The sequence below is a fragment of the Cupressus sempervirens genome, chromosome 10 (genome assembly GCF_028749045.1).
Source record: "Cupressus sempervirens isolate cs-2001-9-10 chromosome 10, ASM2874904v1, whole genome shotgun sequence".
Lineage (NCBI taxonomy): Eukaryota > Viridiplantae > Streptophyta > Pinopsida > Cupressales > Cupressaceae > Cupressus > Cupressus sempervirens.
This window is the reverse complement of record NC_143127.1, coordinates 593295742-593321374: the sequence shown is the minus strand read 5'-3', so window position 1 is coordinate 593321374 and position 25633 is coordinate 593295742. Positions and strand designations below refer to the sequence as shown.

Below are 25633 nucleotides of genomic sequence, written 5' to 3'. Positions count from 1 at the left end.
TTCACTTATGTTTTAGCCGACCTTGTAATGATTGGAATGGTATATATATATATATATATATATATATATATATATATATATATATATATATATATGTAATGTATTATATCATTTGGAAGGCATGTGATTAAGAGGATATCAAGAGAGACATATAATGTTTTGAAAAGTGTAAAAGTGAATTAGCAGAAGAGCAGAGTATTCAGCAAGGTCTACAAGGAGCAGGAATGATTCATCAGTCATGAAAGGTGATATATACTTCAAGGATCTAATCAAAAAATCAAGTTTGTAAGTAGATCCACTATTTCATCCTAATAGGTGAATCAGTTTTGTAAATCCTTTAATAGGGTAGACTTAACAGTCTTTGTATAAATCTCCTAACGAAGTGCATACTTTAGTGTATGTTTGTAAATACTCTAACAAGGTGGACCTAGCAATCTTTTATGCTCCTAACACGGCAGATCACTAGAAGTGGTCAATGTAAGCCTTAACAGGCCAACTTCATATTGCAGTAATGAAGTCTTGTGGGTATCATCCCCACCCCAAATCTACTTTCTATTTGGAAGGTCTCTGGGTCACCAAATCATTGTGTACATGTGTTATGAATGTTTGATTTCTCATATATGTAGTAGATTAGATAAATGAATGATGAATGGTTAAAGTGTTGAATTTTTTGAAGCTTTGAAGTTACTGATTCACCCCTCCCCTCTCAATAACCTATCATATCTTGAATATTTTCAAAACTTCTCAAGTATTGATTTATTACTTATATCTTTCCTTTTTGCAAAACTTTGTCAATTTGGCTTAGATGCTTCCACACGTTTAGCTAAATAAAAAATTAGCCCATGCTAACTTAGGGTTAACATCTACAATGTCATCCCTAATTAATTAAGTAATTACACTAGAAGATTTTGACTCATTTTCAGACAAAAATTGGTCAAATTTTTGACCAGTTGTTACATCGCTATTTTTATTATCAAAATTTTGACCAACTCTTGTATGTGTCAAAAGTTTGACCAAGAATTTGGTCAAAAAAGGCTTTTGTTGGTGTAGGGACCATTGGTCAAAATTTCAATCAATCTTGGTTGAAATGCCCACCAAATATTGGTCAAAATTTTGACCAATGTTGGCCCTTCTTCAACCAACATGCCAAACCCACAACCAATGAATTGGTCAAAATTTTGACCTATGTTTGGTGGAAATTTTGACCAATGCTAACCTTTACCAACTAGCATACCAAACCCATGACCAATGAATTGGTGAAAATTTCAACCAATGTTGGCCCTTCATCGACCAACATGCCAAATCCATACCCAATGCATTGGTCAAAATTTTCACCAAAGTTTGGTGGAAATATTGACCAATACTGGTAAAAATTTCAACCAAGATGATTTTTTCAAAAAAAAATTAGTGGAAGATAAATATCCAAAGTAATCACCAACGACAGCTTCGTCAATGATTAGTTTGGATATTTATCGTCAAGTCTTAGATGGGTCTACCACCACCTTGAGATGAGATTTCATAGACCTATATTGATGGCACTACAACTAGTTATAGATGGATGAGGTTCTCTAATATTGTCTACATATACTTGTACCTTGATTATAGCCCTTTCATACCCTTGCAAATCAAGCCACTTCAATCAAGGAATATAATCACCAATATTAACACACCCATGATACACGAAAGAATTCTTAATTGCCTTGGAAATAATCTCCTTGAAGACTCCCAACCCCTCTACAAAACATTGTTCATTAATGATCATAGACGTGAGCATCTTAAAGTTCTAGAAGGAGAAGAACCTCTTCATGTTAAACTATTTTGCAATCGAACCTACTCAAAGAGAGAAGTGGCTCCTTGATGAAGTTGTTGGGATCTCTTGGGAGAGAAGCTCAAGAACATAAATCCTTCAAGCAATTCTCCAGAAGGGGCCATATGTAGCCCAAGCAACCATTTAATATTTTACCCCAAATGCTTCCCTTGTCAAATTTGAGGCTTTGATGTGAAATCCTTGTCATTCACTATGAAACACTCTCTTGCTAACTCTATAAAGCTTATTATCAAAACAAGGCAGGTGTCAAATTTGACATGCATAACTGGCCCATAGCTTTTAGCAAGAGAAGCTAAAATTTGGTGAATTGGCCTTTTACTATCAAGAAGAATATGAAAGTTCCCAATTTGGGGAAGACCACTTGGGCCTAGAGGAAGACAATTCTTGTTATTAGAACTTGCAAGGATTTTCAGTCGAAAAAGAGCAACATAAATTGTAGCAACTCCTATCATAATAGGAGGGCTAAATGCTGGTGGAGAATGTGTGTATTAAAAATTTGAAACATAGACATAAAAATACACAATGCATGTAATGGCATACAATATCCTGGGAACAAGGATCATTGTAAATAAATTTAAATAAATAGATTTCCTCTAATCTAAGCCTCAAATAAGTGAGATTGGCCCTTTGTCCCTAGCATTCAATCATTGAAGGATACCTATTAGCATGTCAGATCATTCTTTAGCTTGGCATTACCAGTCAAAGTCATATGGAAAGAGACTTCAATAAAGCAATAGCACAATGGAAACTTCAAGACTACAGACTTTCCATGAGTGTCAGAAACTTAATATAAGAGTATCATTTGTTTATATCATAGGGTAATCAGTATACAGAAAAGTAGAATCATAAAATAATCATTCAATGGCAACTGAAATATGAATAATTTATAAAATAACCAACAAATAGGGATACTCCATATTATCATCATTAACAAATTTCCCTCAAAATGGTATTGGATGGTATATATGACATAACAATGCTCAAAACTACCATTAGTTTATAATCAGCCAAATTTGTAACAAACTCTAACCACCCAAAAAGATTCAGAAATCATGGAGTCATGAAGTCATTTGGGAGTCGAGTATCAAAAAATAAACATAATGATATCATATGATAGTTAAATTTAAACCCCAAGCAACCATTAAATGAAAATAGAGGACCTAATTGAATTAGTGGCTCTTTGCATTAACACTAGATTATGTTTTAGACAACACTCCATGATGACAAAACAAAATTTGTGATTTAGATACTTACAAATAAAATCAATGGACTGCTATCATCTCCAATCCTTGAATGTGAGATGTCAACACCAATGATTAGTGAGGGTATATCTGATATAAGAGGTCATTTTTTCCTCTCCTCATCAACCAATAGTGAATTTTTTCCTCCTAACTATTTAATAACAATTGTCAAATTATTCTAGTTAATACCAAAGTTGCTATAAAGATAGAAACATCTTTTCTTTTGAAGGAACATCTACCTTTTCATTTATTTTTAATATAACAATGGCAATGTATTTAGGTTTACACTTTTTCACATGGTCCACTCTAGTTAATATCAAAGATGATATTAAGATATAATTATTTTTTCTTATGAAGGAACATCCACCTTTGTATTTATTTTTAAATTTAACATTGGAAATGTATTCAAGTTTACACTTTTTCACACGGTCCGCCAAGCAACAATGAGTCCAAATCCCTAAGTCTAATTCGCAAATCTTCTTTACAAAAGCTAAAATTGATGCCAAAAATAAATCTGTATAGTGTTCTATGGTAGCAACCTATTTTTCATTTGGTGATTTTAAAAACAATCTAAAATCTTGAGTAAATTACATTACAAACCATATAGATTCTTGTTGTCTATTTGGGGCATAATGCACATAATCAATTCAAGAGGACTCTTTATTTTATCCATACAAATCTACATCAAATGTCTTCCCACACCATCAACATTTCCATGTACCTCATCTATAGTGGTGTTGATGGTAGAGGATTCATGTTCTGTAGACAATTCAAGTAGCATGATAAAGGTTAACCTCACTAGCCAAACCCAATACACATCCAATATCAAAAGGATAGCTTAAACTGTGTAAAAGATAACCATCTCTAAAGTAAATTGAATATGTATATAGTTAATGTGTAAATATGGTGCAATAATCAACCCAGCATTGACTTACCACACCATATTGCTTACAAAGGTCAAGTAGTTTTTGACAAAATTCTTTAACTACTCTAGCAAGGACACCTCAAGAAAAGTTTAAGAATGACCAATGTAAAATTTTGGTGCCCTTAAATATCATCTGCAACACCAAATAGTAAGCCAAATCAGAAATGAGTTATGAATAATAGAGCTCACTTATACGAGAAAAGCCACAAATCAATACTAGAATCTAAAATATTTTGTCATTTCAATTTACATTATAAAATACTTCTTATCAAAAACACATTAAGAATATTGTAAAGTAATGCAAGATAATTGATAACTAAAAAGGCGTAATCTTCCTCAACTTCAGTGATATCAAAGTCAAATTCCCAAATTAAATTTTTCAAACGCAATTCTTAGATTTTCAAAATAGGTTATCTTTGCCTCTATTATTTTTCTACAATAATTATAAAGATTTATCACCCTTTGTCCTTGAACATGCAAAACATGAAGACCTAAATAGTCTTTTTCTTGGGTAAATATGTAAATACTTGCACAAATTCAAAGTACGTGTTGTGATCTTTTCACTCCATCACCCCGTTACAGATGGACAACCATGAGAAATATTTTTGCTTGGCAATTTAATGGTTTTCCTAAGTAGTTCTTAGCTTACCAATATTTTTGCAAGTCTCAGGTAAGAAAACTTAGGTAACATAGAGGTTGGAGGGGGTGAGAAGTGAAGCATTTGAGCAGTAAAAGAATGAAAGTGTAAGGATGCTCTCAATTAATAAGTCAACATATGGAATACTGATCACTTTGTCTCCATCATTCTCACAACATGCAAACTCCTGACCTTCATCTTTAAAAAAATCCCTGCAAGCTCATTTTCACAACCAATGCTTAGATGATAACTCTAAGAAACCATAGGTGGTTGGACATTAGATGATGAGTGTGAATCTCAATTGCACATGAAAAGAATAAATTGTTATGCCAAGGAAGGGAATGACGATTGAATGAGTGTGAAGAAGTGAATCACTCTCATGAAGTACAGAGATTAGAGAACAAGTTATTCTTTTGAAAGAGTACCCAAAAAATCAATGAAATGTGTGTTATTTCCCTTTGGTAGGGTTTGAATTGAGAGATAAGCTCACACAAGTGGGGACAATAATGAGGCATATGTTGTAACAATAATAAGTCAAAAAAATGAGTTATATGAAGTGGATGAAGGGTGTTTGAAGATTAAATTCATGGATAGTAATGGTCTCAATTTAATGAGGTTAAGGAAGACAAAGGTGAAATCTTATTGAAAGAATAGATGATGAAAATACAAAATATATTGAGATTAAAGGGTTGATGCAGAAGAAGTAATTGGTTGCACAGAGAAGAGAAGATGAATAACATTGATAACTACTTTTATAGTGGTTTGTTTGCAATTGAGAGAAAAGTTGTAGCAAGCTATTAAACCTATAACATTGGAGAATAGGAACTCATGTAAGAGGATCAAAGAAAAGACATGGAAGAGTTCACAATTGAAATATATCATTGTGAGGGTGTGATAGAGATAAGATCAAGGTGGTTACAATTTTGATAGAAAGGAAAGTGTGTACACATAACTTGTCCACTGAAGAATATATGGATGGATGGTGGATCTACTGAAGAATAAGAGAAAGTTGAAATATTAAGGATTGACAAGACCCTTGTGCAAAGTTACAAATGGATGATGAAAAAAAGAGTGGGGTTGAAAGAGCATCCCTTGTTGAAGGTGTAAAAGAGGGAAGAAAAAATACATTTGTAAGGATGATTGTGAAATGAATGGAGTTGCAAACCTTGAAGACAAGGAAAAGTTACAAAAATGATAATATGAAATTGATAATGGGTGATAGAAAAGAAGATGTTGGGCCAGTGAGAAATGAGGAGTTTTTTCCAAAAAAATTATGATGAGCAAGTTGATGCGGATTTGCATGTAGAAGAAATGAATAAGAAAGTAGTGAAAGTGTATGTATTAAAGAAGTAAATGAAATTTGTAGTAAGAGGTTTGTGTGAATATGTTACATGTTTTTGTGTAAAACTATAGGGGATGTTGTAGGTTGTCAACTTGTGGTGAATTAAAATCCAAGGAAGAGGAAAGAAATGGAGAAAGTATTTGGAAGAAGAGATCTGTACACTAAAGATGCAAATCAATGAAAGACAAAAAGACAAAGGTGCATTTATTGGATTAGCTCAAGTTATGGTATGCCTAAATCTAGCAGAAAGAGAAGTAGAGAGAAATATTATTGGAGGAAGACAATGAATGCTCCAAGAAGATGTTGAAAGAGGAGGAACAAGAAGTAAACTATAGGTACTAGTTTTAGCAAGCGATTATGTTGCAAGTTGTTGACAACTTGTATGAGTAGTTCCATTGGCCTTCTATTGGCCAACTCTAGTTTCTAAGCTTACATTCACAAAGATTTGTATTGGGTACATTTAATCTAGGAACATCATAGATAAATTAAATAATTACCTATAACTAGAAAGTTTTTGAATCTTTGTCCATTATTGAGTGATTTGAGGATATGTATACAGGTTTAAGGACAAATCAACTAGTTGCATTATCTATTTTTACAATTTGATATGATAATGCAAGATAATCTAATGGACATTTGTACAATAAATATATATGGACAATGCGATCAATTTTGTTAGAATTAGAAGAAAGTGGACATAGTCATTAAATTAAGAGGACAATTCCAAGCATATAGAACTAAAAAGGGGCACAAGTAAAAGAGGAAGATGAAAAAAAAGAGTAAGAAAATGTTTGAGTAATGTAAATGAGCTTACATTTCACAAACATTTGTATTGGGTACATTTAATGTAGGAGCATCACAGTTGAATTGAAGAGCTACCTATAACAAGAAAGTTTTTGAATCTTTGTCCACTACTGAGTGATTCGAGGATATGTATATAGGTGTAAGGACAAATCAACTTGTTTCATTATCTATTTTCACAATTTGATATGATAATGCAAGATAATCTAATGGATATTTCTACAATAAATATCTATGGACAATGCAATCAAGTTTGTTAGAATGAGAAGAAAGTGGACAGATTCATTAAATTAAAAGGAAAATTTCAAGTGTATAGAACTAAAAGGGGCACAAGTAAAGGAGGAAGATGAAAACAAAGAGTAAGAAAATGTGTGAATAATGTAAAATTTAAGTTTGAATTAAATATTGTACAAGAACAGTCAATAAGAAAACAAAGAACAAAGGAAAAGAAAAGACTCAGATAATTGTGGGATAAAGAATGAATTAGAGTTGAACCATCAAAAGGCTAGAATATTAAAAGACTAGGTAGATGAATTGCCTCTTGCACATATATATATATATATATATATATATATATATATATATATATATATATATATATATATATATATATATATATATATATATATATATATATTGTTGGATACAATTGGTTAATCATGTGTTGTCTTTGATGTTACACAAATGTCATAATCATTATCAGTTAGTATATGCCGAGCTCACTCAGGTAGTGAAGACAGTTATCAATGTCTATCGAGTATTTCTCTGTTTGCCTAATTTAGAAGGTAATGTCTACCGAGTTTAATTGGGTGTCGAAAGAAAAGTTGCAGAAAGTAAGTGTTAATCGAGCTCACTCGGGTAACAAAGGAAAGTTGGATGGAACTAGTGCTGACCAAGCTCACTCGATTGCTAAAGGATTTTTATAAGTTTGCAATGTTAACCAAGCTTATGTTGGTTAACAAAGGAAATCATTTTAAAGTTAGTTTCTACCAAGTAGGGTCGGCTAACAAAGGATTTTCTTATTTTGTTGTATTAAGCTTAATTGACTAATCTATTGATTGCAGTTGACTAAGGTGATGAATATTGATTATTGTAAGTTGTATTTAATCCAAATTGACAAGTGAAAGATATAAGTATAAGGTCAAGTTGTGATTTCATAGTGTGTGAGTAAGCGAACATGTGAATTGTGAAGATGTGATTGAAGATCTATTGATAAGTAGAGGAAATGAATTTGAAGGATAAGAAAAATATCCTTGTGGAGCAGCAAAGCCATATTCGATCAGGAAGGATCAAGTACAAGCCAAAACAAAGATCTAAAATCAGCAAATTAGTTGCAGTCAAATCAGGTCATCTCATTGTTACTCTCTAACCATTATAGTAGTGATCTAAATCTCATAACAGAGTTGGCTTAACAATTATTTGCAAATCCTCTAATAAGGTGACAATTCCATTGAATTGTTCTCAAGACCTCTAACTAGGCCACTCCTAACAAGGTGATTAAATCCTTTAATAGGGTCACACCTAATAGTGTGTTTTGTAACCTTTAACAGGGTTGGCTCCTAACAGGACTCATTTCAAAAGAGTGAAAATCAATAACTAGTTGCTATTGATGGTTTTCTCAAATTGAGTTTCCACGTTAAATCCTATTGTCAAATGTGTTCATACTATTTTTTTTATGTGTTTGCAACTAAGTTAAAGTAATGGTAATCATAGATAGCATCTAATGGTTTATATGTTAATCTTTTATCAAGCTAATCCAGTTGTTACCAAGTTACAACATTTTGTGTGTTTACCAAGCTTCAACAATATTTAGTTATATGTTTATATTTTGTACTAACATCTAAGGGATTTGAGATTTATTTTAGTAGTAACTGATTCACCACTCCCCTTTTAGTTACCCCTCTTATATTTCCAACAATTGGTATTAGAGATTTTGGTGCTTGTAGAAAAGGTTTCAAGGACCTAAGCTAAAGATCAGGATGTCTTACAAAAGAGAGATTCTCAAGCTGAATAGAGACAATTTTTTAGTATGGCAAGGACTTATGAGATTACATCTAGCTACCATCAGTGATTCAGGTTGCAAGTATCTTGATGTTGAATATAAGACTCCCACTGGAACATTATCAGTTGAAGACATTGTTGAAAAGAAGAATCAGAATATCATGATGATTGATATTGCATCTACTCTCAGTTATGCTAAATTTGATGAGGTAAAAGATTGCAAAACTTCTTTTGCAATGTGAAACAAACTAAAAATATCTATGGAGGAGATGACAATGTAAGAAGAGCCAAAGAAGAAAACCTTAGAGGACAATTTCATAATATGAAAATGAGAGAAGATGAAAATATTGAAATATATGTGGAAAGGATCAAGGCTAATGTAAGTGCAATCAAAGCATCTAGAGGAGACATCAAGGATGAAATTGTTGTAAGTAAAGTGCTTAGAATTCTTCTCCCATTTATGCAATTAGAGAGTCTACTATTCAAGAAATGAAATGTGATCCAAATAATAAAATAGGTTTGGATGCTCTAGTTGGAAGATTAATAGCTTTTGAGTTAGACAATTATGATAACTATATTCCTACTTCAAAGAATATTGAATCTACATTTAAAGCTAAACTCACACTCAAAAAAAAGGGTAAAGAGTCAAAATCCAGTCAATCAGGAAGTGAAGAAGATGGATCATCAGAAGAAAGCTCAAACAGTGATCTTGAAGTTGTTGAAGCCCTACTTGCAAGGAAGTATTCCACAGGAAGAGGAAAGTAAAAAGGTAAAGTTCCTGTGATCTACTTTTCTTGTGAAGAAATTGGTCACATTGCTACTGTAGAACCAGAATCAGTATGCAAAGAACATTAACAAAATAAAGTAAACATTCACAAACCAAAAACTAAATCCACATATATCCTTAGACAAAGAAAGAAAATAAGAAGTGCAAACCTCACAAGAAAAAGCACTCCATGCTTTCTTGATTCTATAGATGTGTCCTTTTGCTGTGGATGTATGCTCAAGATGCTCAAAAGTTGCTTCAATGGAGATGGGTAATGGCAAATTGGTAGCTTTGTGAGCTCTCAATTTGGCATTATAAGAGTAATATTGATGGCTTTAGTTCTCAAAATAGCATGGTAACTTTAGCTCAAAGATTGTTGATGAAATGGCTTGGGATGGGATTCAATTTATAGGCTAAGGGGTAGAGAGATGGAGGGCTTAGATGCAAGGATGGATGAAGGCTTAAGGAGGGCTAAGATGCACTCAAAGGGGAGCACATGGATTGTGCTTGTTTAGCACCAATGGGAAGGTGACACTTGTCACAAGGAGGATGAGTGTGAGAGGGTAGGGTAAAGGGTTGGTTAAAGTCATGATGAGTGGGGTTGAGTATGTAAGAGGGATGTAAGAGGAATGAGTGTGGAAGAGGGAAGAGTGTGGAAGATGGGTGTAAGAGTCATGAGTGGGCTTGTAAGAGTCTTTTATGTTTTGTAAGAGCACTCATGACTTAGTGGTTGGGTTTTTTGAGGGGAGACTTTGGTTTGGATTAGGAAAGTCTTAAACTTGTTTAAGGAATGTGGCAACATTAAGGGGTGGATTAGGCTTGGGTTTAGGATTAGATTAGGGATGTTAGAGATGTGCAAGTGGATGACATTAATGAGAGTGGGTGAGTTAGTGGCTAAGCTTGGTTAGTATGGGTGGATGGGGTGGATTAGGCTAAATGGAGGATTAGAGATAAGTTAGGGGTTTTTGAATTTGAGGATTTCATTTATCAAATAGATTTATTTAATAAATGGGGATTTTTGGAATTAGATAGAAGAATAGGATTTAATTAATAAATAATAGATTATTTGATTTATCAATTAGGACTATAGATGATTAATTAAATTAATCAACTAGGGGATGACAAAAGATTAATTAAATAAAAATTTAATTAATAATGCCTTTTTAGATAACTAAATAGGATTACTAAAATAGTGTAATCAAATTTAGGTGTCTACAGCTACTAGGTGTCCAAACAAGGAAATTAAGGATGAGAAGAAAAGAAATAAGCATAAAGGCAAGAAGGACTCCAAGAACTACAAGAGCTTCAAGGACAAAGGTAAGAAATCTTGTTTCATAGCTAAAAATTATGATAACAGTGAAGATGAAATGGTATATATAGCTGTGAAAGATGAATTTGATGATGAAGGAGATAAGATGGCACTTATCTCTCATATTAGCAAAAATAATATATGGATTATTCACAGTGGTTGCTCACATCATATGACTAGTGACAAAACAAAATTTGAGCATATAAAATATTATGATGGAGGTAGTGTAAGATTTGGAAACAATGAACCTTGTAACATAAAAGAAAAAGGATGCATCTTGTTGACTAAAGAACTTGTGTGTGATAATGCTTATTAGGCTGAAGGACTAAAGCATAATCTACTAAGTATGGCATAGCTGAATAACATTGAATTCAAGGTAAAATTCATGATTGGACATGCCAAACTGCTGGATGGAAAAGGAAATTTGGTTCGTTTTGGCAAGAAAACAAAAGGTAATCTATTTTATCTTGATCTTAGTGATTGTTCATGTTTTATTGCTCAAGTAGAGGAAAGTTGGTTATGGAAAAAAAAGTTGTGTCATGTGGATTTTGATAATCTACTTAAGATAAGAAAACATAAAAGAGTAAGAGGTATTCCTGGTTTGAAGAAACCTAGCATGGGTCTATGCAATAACTGCCAAATTGGTAAGATGGGAAACACAAGCTTCAAAATCACAAACTATCAGTCAGAAGAAGTGTTGCAAATTGTTCATTAAGACTTATGTGGACCAATTGGAATAGAGAGTTATAGTGGAGAAAAAAATTCCATTCTCTTTTTTGATGACTACTCTAGAATGATGACAGTAATGTACCTAAAGAAAAATCAAAAGCCTTTCAAAAATTCAAGTGGTATCTAGCAAGAGTAGAAAAAGAAACTAGAAAGAAGTTGAAATACCTAAGATTAGACAGAGGTGGTGAATTCATCTCCCATGAATTCTATAATTCTTGCATTGAAAGAGGAATCAAAAGACAAGTATCTACCTCTGGTACACCATAGTAGAATGGTATAGTAGAAAGAAGAAATAGATCTATCATGGATTGTACAAGAACCCTAATGATTGAAAAGAATGTTGCTCTTAAATACTGGAAGGAAGCTATCAACACTGTAGTTCATACCTTGAACAAACTTAAGTTAAAGAAAGATTCAAAGAAGACACCTTATCAGCTATGGTATGGCTACAAACCTAATGTAAGTTGAAAGTATTTGATAGCAAATGTTACATATTGAAAGAATCTAGAAAAAGAAAAATTTGATGTAAAAGGTGATGAAGGTATATTTCTAGAATACTCCTACGGAAGTAAAGCATATAGATGTTTGAATTTATCTACTCACAAAATTATAGAAAGTACACACATTAGAATTGATGAATTTACAAAAAAGAGTGAAGAAGAAAGTAACAAGGAACTTGAAGACTACAGAAGATTTGTTTAATACAAACCTAATACTCTGCCAAATCTATCTAAAAGAAAAGAAGCTTTAACTCCCGTGTCCCAAGAAACTTTAATTGTTACCAAGTTGCAGACAGTGCAACTCAAGCAACAAGGACTTGAGTCACAATCAGAGGCTACTAAGCTAGTTCAAACCAAGCCTAATGGACCCGAGTTATAGATAGAAGGACTAGAGCTTGAACCTAAAATTCAAGAAGAAGATGGTGGAACTCATTCAAAGACCAAGGAGCCAATGTTAGCAATTTATGTTAGAAGACATCATGCACTTGATCAAATTATTAGAAATAAATCAGATGGAACAATGACAATAAGAAAATTAAAAGGTACATGTTTACTTGTTGGATTTGAACCTAGAAGTGTTAAAGATGCTCTGGAAAATGAAAGTTGGATTGAAGCAACGAATGAAGAGATAAAATAGATAGAAAAGAACAAAACTTGGACTCTTGTTCCTAGACCCAAGGATAAAAATGTAATTGGTACAAAATGGGTATTTAGAAATAAGTTGAATGAAGATGGAAAGGTATCAAGAAACAAAGCAAGATTGGTATGCAAAGGTTATTCTCAAGAAGAAGGTACTGACTATGGTGAGACTTTTGCTCCTGTAGCAAGACTTGAAGGTGTTAGAACCTTACTAGCATATGCAACACATAGAGTATTTAAAGTATATCAAATGCATGTTAAATTTACATTCTTGAATAGAATTCTTGATGAAGAAGTTTACATTAAGCAACCAGAAGGTTTTGTAGATCCTAGCAAAGGAGACATAGTTTGAAAACTACAAAAACCATTATATGGTCTTAAGCAAGCTCCAAGAGCTTGGTATGAAAGACTCCATAATTACTTGGTACAGATTGGTTTTCAAAGAACTAATGATAACAATAGTTTGTATATCAAGGAAGGACTAGATAAGAAAATTGTGTTAGCAAAAATATTTGTTAATGATACTCTATTTATAGGAAATGATGATTTATGCAAAACATTCTTAGAAGAAATGAGTAAAGAATTTGAGATGTCCATGTTTGGTGAAATAAAAAAAATTGTTGAATTACAAATACAAAAGAACAAGAATGGTATCTACATCACTCAATCTAATTATATCAAGGAGATACTGAAGAAATTTGGAATGGAAGATTCAAGACCAGTTGGAACACCTATGTCTACTGGACATAAGCTTTCCAAAAATGATGATTCCAAAAAAGTAGATAAGACCACTTACAGATCAATGATTAGAAAATTGCAATATGTAGTACACACAAGGCCTGATATTGCTCTAGTAGTTGGAATAGTGGCAAGATTCTCAACAAATCCCAAGGAAAATCACGTGATGGAAATCAAGAGAATCATTAGGTATCTAAAAGGTACTAAAGATTATGACTTATGGTACAAACTTGGAGGCAATTTAGACTTGAAAGTATTTATTAATGTTGATTGGGCAGGAAGTCTTGATGATAGAAAAAGCACTAATGGTGGAGCATTCTTTCTTGGCAAATAACTAGTATCTTGGACAAGCAAGAAGCAAAATTGTACATCTCAATCCACAGTAGAGGCAAAATATGTAGTAGCAGCAGTCAATTGTTCTAACATTGTTTGGTTCAAACAACTGTTGGAAGGAATGAAGGCAGAAATCAAAGATCCAATTGTCATATATTGGGATAACACCAGTGTAATCAACATATCAAAGAATCTTGTAATGCATTCCAAAACAAAGCATATTTCTATAAAATATCACTTCTTAAGAGAGTTGGTGCAAGACAAAGCAGTCTGATTGGAATATGTGAATACAAAGGAATAGATTGTAGACATATTCACCAAGCCATTACCTAGGGATGCATTTCTATATCTAAGAGGTAAGTTAGGGGTCATTCCCCTATCAGAAATTCACTAAATGAAGTTTAGTGAATGCATCAATTAGAACCTATTAAAGATCAATTAGTTGGTGCAAAAAAATTAGCAAGGGCATATTGCAGATGAATTAGTACTTAAGGTACATTGGTATTTACAAACTTATTGTCTTTGGCATGTGTTGTCAAAGAGGTAGAAGTTTACTGCCATATCTCTGAGAAATTTTTGAAACTAGAATAAAGTTAGAAACCAAAGAGGGAGTAGTCTTCTAAAAAAGAAGTATGCTAAAAGAGGGAGAGTGTTTTGAATGAACTTGGTAACATCCATTGCAAATAGAATTCTATGAAATGAAAAGCTCATATTGAGAGATCGAGTTCTCAAATCAAATCCAAAATTTCATTGTGCTATGACATGTTGTGATGCCATCAATGCCAAAGAGGGAGATTGTTGGATACAATTGGTTAATTGTGTGTTGTCTTTGATGTTACACAAATGTCATAATCATTATCAGTCAGTATATGTCAAGCTCACTCAAGAAATGAAGATAGTTCTCAGTGTCTACTGAGCATTCTTATGTTTGCCTAGTTCAGAAGGTAGTGTCTACTGAGTTCACTTGGGCATCAAAAGAAAAGTTGTAGAAAGAAAGTGTTAATCAAGCTTTCTTGGGTAACGAAAGAAAGTTGGATGGAACCAGTGCTAACCAAGCTCACTCAATTGCCAAAGGATTTTCATAAGTTTGTGGTGTTAACCAAGATTTGTTGGTGAACAAAGGAAATCATTTCAAAGTTAGTTTATACCGAGCAAGGTTGGCTGACGAAGGATTTTTTTATTTTGTTGTATTATTCTTAATTGACTAATCTATTGATTCCAACCGACTGAGGTGATGAATATTGATTATTGTAAGTTGTATTTGAGCGAACTTGACAAAGTGGAAGATATAAGTATAAGGTCAAGTTGTGATTTCAAATTGTGTGAGTAAGTGAATCTATCAATTGTGAAGATGTGATTGAAGATCTATTGATAAGCAGAGGAAGCAAATTTGAAGGATAAGTAGAATATCCTTGTGGAGCAGCAAAGCCATATTCGATCAGGAAGGATCAAGTACAAGCCAAAACAAAGATCTAAAATCAACAAATTAGTTGCAGTCAAATTAGGTCATCTCATTGTTACTCTCTAACTATTGTAGTAGTGATCTAAATCTCCTAAAAAAGTTGGCTTAACAGCTATTTGCAAATCCTCTAACAAGGTGACAATTCCATTGAATTGTTCTCAAGACCTCTAACCAGCCCACTCCTAATAGGGTGATTAAATACTTTAATAGGGTCACACCTAATAGCATGTTTTGTAACCTTTAATAGGGTTGGCTCCTAATAGGTCTCACTTTAGAAGAGTGAAAATTAGTAACTTGTTGCTATTGGTGGTTTTTTCCACATTGGGTTTCCACGTTAAATCCTAGTCTCAAATGTGTGCATGTTGTTTTCTTTATGTGTTTGCAAATAAGTTAAAGTAATGGTAATCACAAATAACATCTAATGGTTTATATGTTAATCTTTTACTGAGCTGATCTAGTTGTTATCGAGTTACAGCATTATGTGTGTTTACTGAGCTTTAGTAGTATTTAGTTGTATGTTTATATTTTGTACTAACATCTAAGAGATCTGAAATTTATTTTAGTAGTAATTGATTCACCCCTCCTCTCTCAATTACTCCTCTTATATTTTCAACAATATATATACACATACATATACATATATATGTGTGTATATATATACACATATACACATACATATGTATATGTATATGTATATATATGTATATGTTTATATATATAAACATATACATATATACATATACATATACATATACATATATGTGTGTGTATGTATGTATGTATGTATGTATATATATATATATGTGTGTATATGTGTGTGTGTGTGTGTGTGTGTGTGTGTGTGTGTGTGTGTGTGTGTATGAAGCATCAAGGAGTGCATGTGTTAGAAACAAAAAGAAATTCAATTTTTTGATTTTTTCATTTTCATTCATCCAATCATAATTATGGTTGGATTTTCTAGGATGACCTTGGAAAAATGAATAGTAATATTACTAGGAATCCCTCTAAGGCTCATTAGAACAATGAGGAACCTAGAATTGTCGAAGTAGACGATGGAGAGATAGTAGAAAATGGGGTTAAGATAAATTTTCTTGAGCCAGAAGTAATCCCTAATGACATGGGGATCCACACATAATCTAATTAGCCTTGCTTACATTCATCCTGATGATGCATCACTAGGTGTGATCCAAAACATTGATGTTAAAAATAAGCACACAATCTAAAACAAAAGTTACTAATTGTAAAGTCATGGGGATAGTTGAGGACGAAAAGATAAAAACTAATATCAAGGGAGCTACAAGTAAAAATATTAATCAATCTATTGAATGTCTTTGCAATGAAGTGTTGAGTGATCTACTTGAAAGGTTTGCAGAAGAGTTGCTGAGTGAGGAATAGGTGGCTTTAAAGAAATAATTTCTCATTGCAAAAATTATAGAACTTAAAGAGGAATAAATTACTCAAGTAAGGGATGAAGAAATTATTGTTCAATTGGAGCATCTTGGGTATAGAGAAACCAAACTTAATAAAGAAAGGAAACTCTTGATCATGCAAAGAGTAACAAGAAAAGGGGAAGGAAGTCCCTTTTAAATATCTAAAGCTCTTTTTTAACTATTTAAGGAACAAACACATCAAAAGTTAAGCCAATACCTTATTCGGAACATAATGAGTCACAAGATAAATTGCAACCGTCTCTACCCCATCAAACCATACTCCTGTTAATGCTAAATATTCCCTGCATAATTAATAGTCCGACAAGAGAAACTGTCATATTATTCTCAAAGAAAAATATATATATTTAATAGTGGATATTTCATTCCTTCTCTAGCCATCCATGAATTGAATTACAAGTAATTGAAATGCTTGTAAAGCACACATTCTTATATATTAGTTCTCATATTCAATTTCCTTTTGGACTAAAAGCATGTAGTTTCCAACTAACATTACATATGTTTCTTGCATCACCTCTTTCAAACATGTATATATCTTAAGTTGCAAACAACATTGGCTAATATTAAGTGAAACTTCAATAGTGACTATGAAGACATGATAATAGGTTTGTACCTAAATGTCCTAGATGATGTGAAAGAATATATGAGAAGCTATAGTCAGTGTGAAATCCAAACCCAGCCTTAGGAGTTGCAAATACCTATTGCAATTATAGCATAGACAGGATATTTCTGAGACAAGATTACATTTTGATTAAAATCTATGCAAATTATGGGCTAAGAAGTTTTTTTGGATGACCACATTACATTGTCCATAAATCATCAGATGATCTCAATGGTTATTAATTGTACAAATGATAACCAAAAATTGCCAAGATTGGATTAGTTATTATTGTTGATTGAGTGTTTCCACCTATCATATGTGCATTTTGTATGAACAAGACCCATAAAAATAGATTTCATTGCTTCATACATGCAGCTAACTACATTTACAAATATGTTCAAGACTTACCAATATTCATTGTTCACAGTATTAATGAAATTCATATCTGGGTTGAAAAAAACTCACAGTATTTTCTATAACAACTAAAAACGTGGTGGGAACTATCAAACTTGCACCTCCTCCCATGGAAAGCCCATAAAAAATTGCAACCTGATATAAACCAAAATCAAATACTGTTTATAAGATAAATATAGAAACGGAGAATGAGGTAGTAAGACTTTTTGTATGATAAGTTAAGTTTTGAAGTATAAAAAGTTGAAAATGTTGTTGAGATATAATATGTGTCATCTAAATGAATGCACACACATCTAATACATTAACATAAAAAGATTCATGGAAATATTTTATTTAAATAATCGTGTAGTATTCTGCTTCCAAGAGTGTAATACAAGACATTATTACTAAGTTCCTTAATACAATTGATTGAAAGCAAGAATTGCATTTGCACTTATGTTTAGTTAGTTTCCTAGCTCTCACAGACATCAGAATATTAAAATTTTGTGCTAGGAAAAAAAGGGATTTCTCAACAAAAATAAAAATCTTACCAGAGTTTTCTTGTATGTATGAAGATGGTATAGAATCCAATACATTCTATAGACAACCCCAATCCAAGATTCATCTACATAAGACTATTCTTAGATAGAACTTCTCTCTCTTTTAGATTCATCACAAAAAATAACGGACTAATGTAGCATCTTCATATTTCATATTCATTTGAAATGATAACTAATAACTCTATTCCTCTCCCTCTGACACACTTATATCCCACAAATAAAAATTAACTATATGAGAGATTAGAAAGAGATAAGTACATGAGTTCACATTTATATACAAGTTCACACCCACTACACAAAGTGAGACTTGAAAGACATGATTGCTAGAGCAACATGTTTAGTAAACAAGTTGTGAACAAAAGTTCTCATGGAATTAGATTTGTATCATGCACTTCTTAACTCAACCCCAGAGATGGATGGAAGGTTTGAGACATTTTTGAATGTAATGATAGAGAGAGGCTTGGTTGTCAAGAATGTTTCTAAAAAAGTGGGAAACATTCAGCAATCTTAAAGAGTACCATATTAAAGAAACAAATAACAACTACATGGGTCTAGAAATTTCAAGAAGACTGAGTGACTAGAAATATCACCATAAAATTTGACGAATGTAGTACCCAACACAACAGTACACAAAGATTCAACAATTGAGATGAAAGCTAGAAAGGTTAAATACCAAGGTAAGAAAAAGGGGACTATAAATGTTCTACATTGTCCTTCAAGAGTTGCATATGATCTATTGAGCCTGGAGCACAAATATATATAATATCATTCATGTTATTAGGAGCATTGATTGGAAGTATATGTGCAATTCATGTCTGCAAGCTAAAAAATAGGTACGAGTTTCATACTGGAAAACTTTGACTTACAAATGTATTGTTTAGAGGTGCTTCTACATTTAATTGTGTAGAAATTTTTAGCATCAACATTTATATAATTCTCCATGATCCATCCTTAAGTTTATCCACTTTCTGATGATGAATCATGGAGTCTTCCAAAATAGTATTCTAAAAATTCCTATGTAGTTATATCTAGAGACATCTCCAAACACAATCATACAATATTAATATTCACAATGTATTTCAAATTGGATATGAGTAAAAAGTTTATGAATTTCAATTTGAAAGGTACGTAGATTTTTATTAGCCAATGTGGCATTACACTATCTTTAAAGTTAAAATTTATTCATGAGGATGTTCCTATTAACTGAAGCATCTACCTAGATTCTTTCTTTTCAAATATTATAGTCTTTAACCTATTCAAAGGGCATGGCTGAAATTTTTCTATGGGGTTTTTATCCTACAAAAGTAATAGATATCTTTGAAATAAAATTCTTTAAGTAAATTTGTATAGAGGTGATGATTATGTAACTCAAACACTAATACCTTTTGGAAAACTAATGCAAATTCCATTTACAAACAATTCTAACATAAATGAGCACATATAGTGTTAGGCCTAAGAGGGGCATATACAAAAAAAATCTATATTATAGAAATTACATTAGGAAGAATTATTTTTTATTTCATAGGCAAAAGAAGTATTTTAACTGACATAATTATCTAAACTAAAAAATACATTATAAAGTTTTTCACCCAATAGATTAACATGCTAGCAGATGGTTCATAAACCACTCACTTCAGAATATTGCATTGTAGCCAATAATATCTATCTTTTGGAGGAAAACATCCATATACCAATTATTTGATCAAAAAGATCTTTATGCCTAGAAGTATTAAATAGATTGAAGACAGTGAAAATCGTAACACAATTTGAATAGATAATTTGATCCAAATGATTAGGACATGGGTGCAGGATAATCAACTATAATTAGTTGTAAGCTACATGATAAAGGGAAATGGTGTAAATAATAATACCAATTAAATGAAGAAGTAGACATCAGTTTTTAATTGGATCACTCCACATACAATACTGTTATTAATCTTTATTGTAAGAGAGGTTCCATGGATAATGTTTAGAAGCTTTGGAAAAAGATGTTGCAGAGATAGCTTTTGATATGTTTAGTTAATTGTTCTTGTCCAAGAATTTTGCAAGCCTGGGGAAGTATATGACAAGGAAGAGACTAATTGAAACAATGGGTAATGGTTTCTATTTTTACAACTGAATTTTCATTTTTGAGGATTTAATTACTACCTTTTTCCCATCATTTTCTCCAAGGTTTCTCTGATGTTTGTGTGTGTATTTTTTTGTAAGGTTTCTAACTTTACTACTGAACCCAACATATGAATCTATGTTGTGTCAGGATCCATGCCAAATTTGGGTGCCACTCATAGATAGTTTATATCTATACATGCAAGACAGAGAAGAGGAGATCGGGATTTAGAAGAGGCATGAAAGGTTTGAAGAAAGAGGTAGTCAGGAAGATGTTTACTTCCATTGTATCATCTTTGTAGGAATGTGAGAGAAAGACAAGCTTAAAATTTCTTAGAAAGTATTAAATAGATGTTGAATAGGGGTCTTGTTGATGATAGCCTTATTCATGCCACTATCGTGTATGTTTGCTTCAAGATAGGTTGTCAAAGCTTCAAAAATCTGTAAAGAAATGGGTTCAAAAGTCCATCTAATGAATCAAAAGATACTCTATTTCCACATTTTGCATGATTGTTAATATTAGACAAGGCCTTTTGGAAAATATGTATAATTTATTTAGTTGATGATTTCAAACACTTTGAAATACCATCATTCAAAAATCTTTGACATAGTTGATGATTTCCAACAGTTACTCTAATATCCTTTCAAAATGCTAAGAGTGAGGCTTAGTTGTGAAGAGTGTTGATAGAAAAATGGGGAACATATTGAGTACTCTTTCAGGATTTCATTTTGTTTAGCCAGATTAAAATTGCATGGTGTCTTATGAGTAGAATTTTAAAAAGTGTTGGAAGAAGGCAACATCTCTAATTTTTTTTCCTTACAACTTAAATTTTAAAGCACAACATGATTTGATTTTTTAACTACTAAGGACAACCTAGTAGAAATATATCCATGCTTGTGAAAAATAATGGTAGTCAGTGATGTTCTGAAATAATGTGAAGAACAAGGTGTGTTTAGTTAGATGGAATGATAGAACATAGTTATATCATCCCAATTGCATTTATTGGTGGGCATTCTTTTGAAACATGTACACAATTTAAGCTTGGAGGCAAGGACCTAAACAAAGAATACTGAAAGATTTTTGGATATAATTTTTCATTTCTTTCAGCATTTGGAAGAAAGGTCTAGACATAAAATGTAGCATTTCTTGGAGAGATATCTAAAAAGTCAACCAAAATATTCTCACAAATTGAAACATATGTCAAGTTTCTTGCATTTTTCATATTATGTTTGTTAATATGAATTCAAGTTATCACTTGGTCATCATTGAAGAGAGTGAATACTGAAATTCAATTACACAAAAATACATGCTAAGTAGATGAAAAATGGATAACTTTTGTGAGGAATGCAAAACTTTAAAGTTTGTTACTCCTTTTCTAGGCTTTATATCTTTTTTTTGGAATGAAGAAAGATATGAAAAGTATAAAGCATCAACTTTTTATTATGATGAATGTAAAATGGGTGTACAATTTTGGGAAAGATGAAGAATAATATCTTTATTTTTTGTTTTAATGGGTAGAATTATAGTTGCTAAGTACCCCTTTTTTTTGACTGGGCAAGTTTTCATAAGTTTAACTTGTGTTTTTATGGATGCAAAGAAAACCTGGGTAGAAATGTCAAGGTAGGTTAAAAAGTGGTTACCAAAAAAAAGTCTCTTTAAGAGATTGTAACTTTACTTTCTAAGTTGCCTAGTTTTTTCCAAGTTTAAATTTTTGGGGTTGCCATCTCCAAGTCTTGAGTCTACAAATTATGAGTAGAATTGCAAGCCCATGAACAATTGCAACTTGATATAAACCAAAATGAAATATTATTTATAAGATAAATATAGAAATAGAGAATGGAGTAGTAAGACTTTTTGTATGATAAGTGAAAATTTTTGAATTACAAAATGTTAAAAATTTTGTTGATGTCTAATATGAGTTGTTTGGATAAATGCACACACTTCTAATACATTAACATAAAAAGGTTCATGCAGATATTTTATTTTAAATAATCATGTAGTATGCTGCTTCCAAGAGTGTACTACATGATATTATCTCTAAGTTCCTTAATACAATTGATTGAAAGCAAGAATTACATTTGTAGTACTTATTAGTTAATTTCTTAGCTCTCACAAGCATTAGAATATTAAAAAAAAATTGATAGAAAAAAAAGGATTTATCAATAGAAATAAAAAATCTTACCAGGGTTTTCTTGTATGTATGAAGATGGTATATAAGCACACATGTCCTTCCCTTGTAAAACATTTTCAAGTCTCCATCAGCAAAAAATGCTCACCTAGTTCCCTACACGAAGGCTAGTGTAAGCATGTGTTGGACATGATTTTCTTTTTTAACAAAAATATTGCAAGTTTTAAATTTAATGTGATAATGAATTTAGATATGTATTATAGGTGGTGAATTCAATGCTATGATGAATCCTAGAAAAAAAATAGAGGAGACATGCAAGAAATCAATGATGAGAAGGAGACATACACATTGAACAATAGAAGGCAACGATTTGGCCATATTACTGAAAATTAAATAAATTTTTCCTTAGAGGGAGTTGGGAAAACTTTCAATATACTATCTCGGCCCATATCCTCCCTCATTCTAGTTCAAACCACTTTGTAGTTTAGTTGAATATCATTGAGGATTCACTCCTAAAATAATTTCCTTTCAAGTTTGAAAAAATGTGGGTGAGGGATGAAAACCTAATGAATACAATAGAATAATAGTTGAAGGAAGTAGAGGTATTGGGATCAAGATTATATTGCTTGGTAACTAAGCTAAACATGATCAAGAGTCAATTGCTACTTTGGACAAGAATCATTTTGGTAATAGTTTTGAAGCAACAGAAGGTATAGAGTAGGAAATTGAGGAGCCTAAAAGAGTAGCGGTTGATAAAGGAATGGACATGGAACCCTATCTCAAAGAAAATAAATTATTAGCTAGTTAGGATGATATCTTTGGTATGTTAGTTTGAGCTTCACTTGGTTTTGAGAATACTTTATGTTCTCTACTTAACAAGGCCAACCACGTTAAGGTGGAAGCTCATCTGACCTCAGCCCCCTCCCCTAAATATCATTCTAAATTCCTCATTATCATCTAATTACATACTTCATTCATCCATTCATTCATTTATGAACTATATTATTCAATCAATACAATCACATAACATTTATTAATATGATATAAAATTCATTAATACGCAATACTAATCAAGACTTCATTAACACGTAACAATATTCATTAACATGAAATGAAAATCAATATTAATACACAACATTCATAGATAATTATTTAAAACAATATTATTTCATTATCCAACAAAGTTTATCAAACAAGTTTTATCAAAGATCATTTTTTAAAAATCATTTCTTCTTTTTGTTTTTCTTAGCTTTCTTAAGGTAAAGGTTGATAGGAGTATCAATATCTTCCTCATTCTCCTCCTCTTGTGACACATGTAATGTCAAATTATGATGCCTTCTCCTATTTTGAGGAGTAGAAGACTACTGCACTAAAGGGGGCTTTGTTGTAATAACAAGTAAATAAGTTAAATTGGCGTACTATTTTTCCTTTTTCAACTGTTACAAATATTTAATTAACCAGTAGAACATAACATGCATTTTTCTTACCTAACAATGCCACATCATGTACAATAACATTTTGATCTGCCACCACCTCAATATGTTGAACACTTGGAACATGCTCCACTCCTTCACTATGATGTTCAACATGCTCTAAAATATTCAAAAAAAGGTTACACGTCAAATTGCAATTAAAGATGTTAAATTGTATTCATAGTTGCATAATTAATTTCCAATAGCAAATTAATACCTCCACCACTATAATGCACATCATGGCCTTCATCACATGCAGATTTTGTGATAGGATTTGAAGGCTACAGTGAAATGTTATGCACATTGTTATGCAGTCAATTTATGTTGAAAAAACACCAAAAAAGAAATTTCTCAATTATTCAATTTAATTTACTTTTCATTTGACCAATTTACCTATGTCTCAATTGGTGTATGAGATTGTTGAGTATGGCTTCTAGATTCTTGGCATAGGCATACAGCCACAACTTTATAGCCTTCCTTAAGGCAATTTTTTTATCTTCATCCATGGACTCTACATTGAATTCTAAGTCCTGTATTTTTTTCTTAATATTGTCAGTCTTCCATGTATGATTTGATTGAACAAAATTATTTGTAACATTATATAAAAAAATTATATGAAATTCCATTGTTGCTACTTACAAATCAAGACTAAAGATTTATATAGCCACTAGAGACAAGTTTGTGTTGGCCAACCTTTTGTAGTCTTTCCTTTGTAGCCACTAATGTGTTGTGAGTCCTCACCCCGACCCATTCTAGCACCTATGATACATTGTTATTTTGATACTCATGCTGACATGTCAGAACATTATTGGATACACTGAACATTGTTATGCTATTTTGCTATGTGTGATGCTTACTTCAGTTATTTGATTTTGCCATTTAATGCTTATAAATATGTATAATGATGAAAGAAAATGTATGCAATGCTAACACATTGGTTATGCAAGTCGACAGGTTAGAAATATGAGTAGAATTAAATAAACAACTATTTATTAAGAAATGGATGCTTTAAATTATGTATAATTTTCTTTAGCATGTTATTCACATTATGCACATGATTTTTGGACCTACTGATGTGTGCAATGAGTGTGCAGGAAAATCAGCCAAGATAACTCAATGGAAGAAACGGAGTTAAATTTCTTGTTAATTTTGTGCTAATTTTATATTGTAATTCTTTAAAAGTTGTAATTGGATCTTACTATGCTACTAACTTTTAATTATTCCTAATGAGCCCTTAAAGGCTTAACAACATTAAATTTAAGCACCCCTATGGATAAGGGTATGGGTGGGGGTACTTTCCAACCCTCTAGCCTCCTAGGTTGACTCTTAGGGTCTCTTAAAAACCCTATTATAGGCTGATTTCGAAAATGGGTTGTCCCCTACTTGGGTTAGTAAAACCAACCTCCATCTTGAGTTACTTGAATCCTATTGGGGTTAAGGACCATACTTAGAGGTCTTTTGGAAAAAACTTTAAGGGATTATTTTTGTGAACCAATCCTCTAGTTTTGGGGGAAGCCTTGAAGATTGAAGGTAGAAAAAAGGAAGCTCTTCTCAAACCACCATTGCCATAACTCTTTTATGAAGGTAGGAGTTCTACACTCCATGAATGGTTCTTTGTGTGTGTTCATATTTTGAATCTTGTTGTATCATGTTGGAGACATTGTGTAAATATG

The 25633-nt window shown here is 32.1% G+C and overlaps 1 protein-coding gene across 1 annotated transcript; it reads right to left on the bottom strand.

Moving 5' to 3' along the window:
* Positions 1 to 3702: 3702 nt before the first annotated feature.
* LOC149535259 (3-hydroxyisobutyryl-CoA hydrolase-like protein 5) lies at positions 3703 to 24588 on the bottom strand. The gene is made up of 7 exons (XM_089803479.1): positions 24354 to 24588; positions 24178 to 24241; positions 23976 to 24080; positions 22543 to 22644; positions 17766 to 17849; positions 16899 to 16983; positions 3703 to 4127 (listed from the first exon to the last, which is right to left on the bottom strand). The coding sequence occupies exons 4-6, from the start codon at positions 22603 to 22605 to the stop codon at positions 16951 to 16953; spliced, it is 180 nt and encodes a 59-aa protein (XP_089659605.1). The 5' UTR covers positions 22606 to 22644; positions 23976 to 24080; positions 24178 to 24241; positions 24354 to 24588; the 3' UTR covers positions 3703 to 4127; positions 16899 to 16950.
* Between the last annotated feature and the right edge of the window lie 1045 nt (positions 24589 to 25633).

What these genes read in the sequence shown, in the direction of transcription:
- LOC149535259 (XM_089803479.1), bottom strand. Translation starts at nt 22,605, where the DNA reads ATGTTTTACAAGGGAAGGACATGTGTGCTTATATACCATCTTCATACA. An exon ending in ATACATACAAGAAAACCCTG is followed by an intron (nt 17,850 to 22,542) that starts GTAAGATTTTTT and finishes GGTTTATATCAG; the next exon opens with GTTGCAATTTTTTATGGGCT. An exon ending in TAGTTGTTATAGAAAATACT is followed by an intron (nt 16,984 to 17,765) that starts GTGAGTTTTTTT and finishes TTAATTATGCAG; the next exon opens with GGAATATTTAGCATTAACAG.